The 5905-nt window shown below is 44.3% G+C and overlaps 1 protein-coding gene across 1 annotated transcript; it reads right to left on the reverse strand.

Annotated features, from left to right (window-relative positions):
- Nucleotides 1-777: 777 nt before the first annotated feature.
- On the reverse strand, nt 778-1929 carry LOC145129493 (uncharacterized). The gene has a single exon (XM_079064245.1). It carries the CDS (start codon nt 1927-1929, stop codon nt 778-780), a length of 1152 nt encoding a protein of 383 aa, XP_078920371.1.
- Nucleotides 1930-5905: the final 3976 nt, after the last annotated feature.

Consider the following 5905-nt stretch of genomic DNA (forward strand, 5'->3'; position numbering starts at 1 on the left):
TGGTGAGTCGTCATCTCCCATATCCAAAACATAGAAGTCAGCTGGAAATATGAGTTCATTCACTTGAACCAAAACGTCTTCCAGCACACCTTTTGGGTGCACCAGAGAACAATCAGCTAACTGAATGATGACTCCTGTTCTTTTTAATGGCCCTACCCCAATAGTTTTAAAAAGTGAATATGGCAAAACATTTATAGAAGCTCCTAAGTCCAACATAGCTCTTGGCACTGAAAGGTTCCCCAGCTTGCAAGGAACAGTAAATACTCCTGGATCCTTACACTTTGGGGTAGCCTTTTTGTAAAACAACTGAAACATTCTCGCTTACTTTAACTGTTTTGTTTCCTTTTAATTTTCTTTTTGAAGTACACAACTCGTTTAAAAATTTAGCATATCGGGGTAGTTGTTTAATTGCATCAAGAAGGGGAATATTTACCTCAACCTTTCTGAAGAAATCCATAATCTCTTTATCTTCCTTTTCTTTTTTCGTGTTTTTCAGTCTTGAGGGAAAAGAGGGAGGGGTAATTTTTACTTCAGCTTCAGCAGGTCCATCTTTTTTCTGCACCTCTTCAGTTGCCTCAGATTCTTGCTCAACCACGATCTCTTCTTCCTCATCTTCTTGCTGATCTGGTCCTTTGTAGTTTTTACCACTTCTGAGGGTGACAGCACAAGCATTGTGCTTCGGGTTTTTCTCAGTCTGAGATGGGAATTTTCCTTGGGTTTGTGCTTCTAGTTTGCTCATGGAGTTCGCGAGTTGTGATACCTGCTGCTCCAGATTTTTTATGCTGGACTTTTTTCATTATGGAAAGCTTGGGTACTGATAGCAAGACTTTTAACTATGTCTTCCAAAGACATGCTGGAACTACTAGCTTGTGACTGAACAGGTGGTTGCTGAAAATTGCTATGGTCCTGATTTTGCTGAAAAGGTTGCTGAAACCCGGGTGGAGCTTGATATTGGTTTCTTTTTTGAAAGTTCTGTTGAGGTCTTGGTTGGAAATTGTTATTTTGAGGCCCTCCCCAAGCTTGGTTGTTGCGATGTTGATCAAAAGGCCTTTGCTGAAATCCCCCCATAGCTTGCACAGATTCAGTATCTTCTTGAAGTATTGGGCACATATCAGTTGGGTGCCCGGTTTTGCAGCAGATCCCGCAAGGTTTGACCTTTGGCTCTATACATTTTTCTTTTGTCAACAAAAGGACAGATTTAGTCAATTCTGAAATCTGGGATTCCAGGTGGGCATTACTCATCTCCTTGACTCCTCTTGGATGGTCTGGGTACCACTCTTCCTCAGTTGCTGAATGTTTTGATTCATTGGCCAGCTTCTCTATTAATGCCCTGATCTCTGTTGGTGTCATGTCTGAAAGTGACCCTCCACTAGATGCATTTATTAGTCGCCTCTCCATAGGTATCAATCCTTCACAGAAACACTGATATAGCTGATAATCACTAATGCCATGTTGTGGGCATCGGACTAACAGCTTCTTGAATCGCTCCCAATAAGTGTGGAGAGCTTCTCTTTTGCCTTGCTTTATACCCAAAATCTCTCTGCGTAGATTTGACACTTTCGCCTCGGGAAAATATTTTTCCAGGAAGAGTTTGGCGAGTTCATTCCAGCTTGTTATTGAACCAGACGGAAGGTCATATAACCATTCCTTTGCTACATCTTGAACTGAGAAGGGAAACGCCATGAGTTTGATCTGGTCTTCAGTAACTCCATGGGGTTTCATTCCAGAGCAGACAACATGTAATTCCTTGAGAAATTTATGAGGATCTTCATTCTCAAGGCCTCGAAATAGGGGCAGCAGATGGATTAAACCGGATTTGAGCTCAAAATTTTGAGCTTCTGGAAAGGTGATACACAAGGGCTGCTGGGTAACCTCTTGTGTTGCCCACTCACGGAGAGTTTTTTCAGCTTCATCTCTGTTTACGCTCATGATGAATTCTGATTCGGTTTCAGAAGAATCTGTGAGTTCGGGTTTGTCTGAAGATGATGATGAGTATGTTTTGAACGGGCTGTTAACGGGTGAGGTAGGTGGTGCTTTTGGAAAAGGTTGAAATGAGTGTTTAGGTTCGCTCCATAAGGGAGTGCCTTGTGGTATGGGTGAGGTTGAGGTTCCTGTTTGTTGCTTTCGAAGTTTTGCTTCCTTCTTTAGCTTCCTAGCAGTCTTCTCAATCTCTGGATCAAAAATCAGATTACCTATACGTGAAGATCTTGGCAAAAAACTATTAGTGTTTTACCGTGTCCCCGACAACGACGCCAATTTGTTAGAACCGCTGTCGTACACGATTTAAACAAATAAAAATAATAAATAAACTGCTTTATTGCACTAACAGGTAGTACAGGTAAGCAGGGTCGGATCCTCAGGGACACGTCCTAATGTTTACACCTCTTTCCGTAAGGTGTGATCTAATTCTTGATGAATGCAATAAACATAAAAAAAGGGGGGGGGTTTATTTCTGAAAATTAAACTAATAGAAATCGAAAATGACAAAAGAATAACTAAATTTGAAGTGGTGAAAATTCAAATAAGAGAAAGCAATTCCAGTTTCGCGGTGACTCCCCTAATCATACAATTAACCTTCAACACAATATTTGACTATGCACTTGTTTAAACTGGTACTAAGGTTCATTAACAAGCTCTAATAACCTTTGTTACAAAAATCATTTAATCAAAATAAGTTCTTTGAGTTAAATCTAACTTTTTACTAAATTAACCAAACAAGCTCTTGACTAATAAAGAAAAGTTGCATTAGACACAGTGTAATTCCCAGTAAAGTTCAATACCTCTCATAAGCTCGGAGGCGTTAAAACTTGTTTGATCATTTCATATCAGAGTTAACCCTAAACTCAGAATTAATCTAATACTTGTCACTTTTTACTAATTAATTTAGACAATTACGGATCTAAACAATTAGATGACTAGAATGATTCACAAACAATTTAAGTGGCCAACAGAAACTGAAATCAAAATCAAACATTCTATTTAACACAGAATTGATCAAACTAAACAATAATCATAGTCAAACATAGTGCCTAATGATTAATCATATGGAAAGGGTACGTCTTGCGAAACTGAAATCTGAGTTTCTAGCCTGACATGGCTAAAAACGGATTACAAACAGTGGAAATAGAATCTAAACGATAAATCTTACTAAACTATGAATTGGAATCGAATCGTCTCCTTTAGATCTGCTTTCTTCACTTGACCAAACTGCGATCGCAAGGGCACAACCTGCGATCGCAAGTTTCTTTTTTTCCTCAGCTGATGAATTTTCTAGCTCGACAAAACCTCGAAGGCAACCTGCGATCCAACCTGCGATCGCAAAGGCATACCTGCGATCGCAAGGGCACAACCTGCGATCGCATGTTACTTCTTTTGGGCTCTTTTGATCGTCGTTCCTCCTTCCAAGCAGTTCTTGATCATTTCCCGGCATCCTTCCTTGGTCTAGACTCGAATTAAGCTCCTAAGCATCCACAAACGCATCCCGAACTTGCGCAATCATCCATGTGCTCCAAATGGCCCTGAAAAGTCATAACAAACGTGAGCAGTACAGGCATTCTTCAAAATAATTATGAAACACGAAATACATAAGAATAATCAGGAATTAGTTAGCTTTTTATAATGAAGTACGTAGGAAATTGTGCTAAAAGATGCATATAAAATGCATCTAACAGTGTGCTAGGAACTGGACCTCTCGTAACCAGAAATCACACTTGGAGAATTTGGCGTAGAGCCTCTCCGATCTCAATACACCCAAAATCTCCCTCAGGTGCTCCTCATGTTGCTCCATAGATCTTGAATATACCAAAATATTGTCGATGAACACGATCACCGAACGATCCACACATGAGTCTACACACCCGGTTCATGAGGTCCATGAACGCTGTCGGTGCGTTGGTGAGCCCGAAGGGCATCACCACAAACTCATACTGCCCATAACGTGTCCTGAAGGCCGTCTTCTGGACATCCTCCTCGCGGACTCTCATCTGATGATACCCAGACCTCAGATCGATCTTGCAAAACCAAGACGCCCCCTGCAACTGATCGAACAAATCGTCGATCCTCGGAAGTGGGTAACGGTTCTTGACCGTCAACTTGTTCAACTCCCGGTAGTCAATGCACATCCGGTGTGAACCATCCTTTTTCTTGACAAAAAGGATCGGAGCTCCCCACAACGAGCTACTCGGCCTGATAAACCCCTTCCCCAACAGCTCCTGCAGCTTTGAGGATAACTCCTGCATCTCCGGAGGCGCAAGGCGATAAGGTGACTTGGCAATAGGCGCCGCCCCCGACACCAAATTGATCCGAAAATCTACCTGCCTCTCGGGAGGCACTCCCGGCAACTCCTCGGGAAAAACATTTGGAAACTCGCGCACTATCAGAACCTCGGAGATAGAACTCGATCTCTCTGCAGTAGCCCGCGTATCCATCACATACGCCAAAAATCCCATACAACCCTGCTGAAGACTCTGTCTCGTTCTGGCGGCCGAACAAAATGCCGACCCAGATCGGGTACCCTCGCCATATACTGTAATCACTCCCCCACTAGGGTCTCGTATGGTCACCAGCTGACGCTCACAGTCGATCATAGCTCCAAATCGACTCAACCAGTCCATGCCCACGATAACACAGACATCCCTCATCGCGATCGGTACCAGATCTATCGGAAACTTAACTCCGACGATCTCAAGCTCACATCCACGAATCACATTAGTCGCAAACACCGCATGCTCATCGGCTATGGAAACTCTCAGAGGTCGACTCAACGCCTCTCGTCGGATACTGATGTGACGACTAAATGCTAATGACACAAAGGATCGACTCGCACCCGAGTCAAATAACACCAAGGCAGGCACAGAACTCACAAGAAAAGTACCTATATACAATCACAATATAAGCACATAATATCTCAAAAGAATATAATAAGAACACGTACCAGCCACGACATCAGGTGCTGCGCGGACCTCCTCCGTTGTCAGCTGAAAGGCTCTCCCACAAACCCTCGGTGTCTCGACCTTCGCTGGCCGAATCTCAGTGTCACGCACAGAAGTAAGTGCAGATCCCTGGGCTGATCCCTGCACGAGCTGAGGGCACTCGGCCTTCCGGTGGCCGGTCTGGTTGCAATGAAAGCAAACCGAGAATCCTTTGGGGAAATCCTTCGCCATGTACCCCTCCTTGCCGCATTTGTAGCAAATCCCCAAACGACAAGAACCCTCGTGACTCTTTCCGCACTTGCCACAAGTGCGGCCCTTCTGGCCCCCAACTCTGGAATCAGCGGGCTTAGCCCGCTTCATCGCCGGCTGCGACTGAACTGGTCTCCTGTCCCTCCCCCAGGACTCCTCCTCCGCCTCCCTGGTCTGCAACTCAAGCTCAATCTCCCTCCTCCTGGCATTGTCCTGAAGCTCGGCCAATGTCTTATACGACGAGTTCGCCACGAACTCTCGTATGTCCCTGCTCAGTATGCTCAGATATTGGCTCACACGTGCCTGCTCAGTGGACACGTGCTCAGGGCAAAACATTGCCCTCTCATGGAACATCCTCGAAATCTCAGTCACTGACTATGTCTTCTGCTTGAGAGACAGAAACTCCTGTGCCAAACGTTCCCTCTCCACCGGAGGAACATACTCGTCTCCGAACATCTGAACAAACCTCTCCCATGACACCGCAGCATGATCTGCAGGGGTAAAACCAGCTGTCACAAACTTCCACCAGTCCTTCGCTCCCAAGCGAAGTTGGTTTAGCGCAAACCGAACTCTCAAGTGGATGGAGCATGAACACGTGTAAAAACTGTTGGATATAGTGTCTAAGTCCATAACTATATTTGGTATGTACTTGACCCGACCCGGCATGGTCCATTTGGGTTGCACTTCACCCGAACAATTTATGGATAATCGTTTCAGAATAGTAT

The sequence above is a fragment of the Lactuca virosa genome, chromosome 1 (assembly GCF_052849685.1).
Source record: "Lactuca virosa cultivar CGN04683 chromosome 1, Lactuca_virosa_CGN04683_v6, whole genome shotgun sequence".
In the NCBI taxonomy this organism is placed as follows: Eukaryota; Viridiplantae; Streptophyta; class Magnoliopsida; order Asterales; family Asteraceae; genus Lactuca; species Lactuca virosa.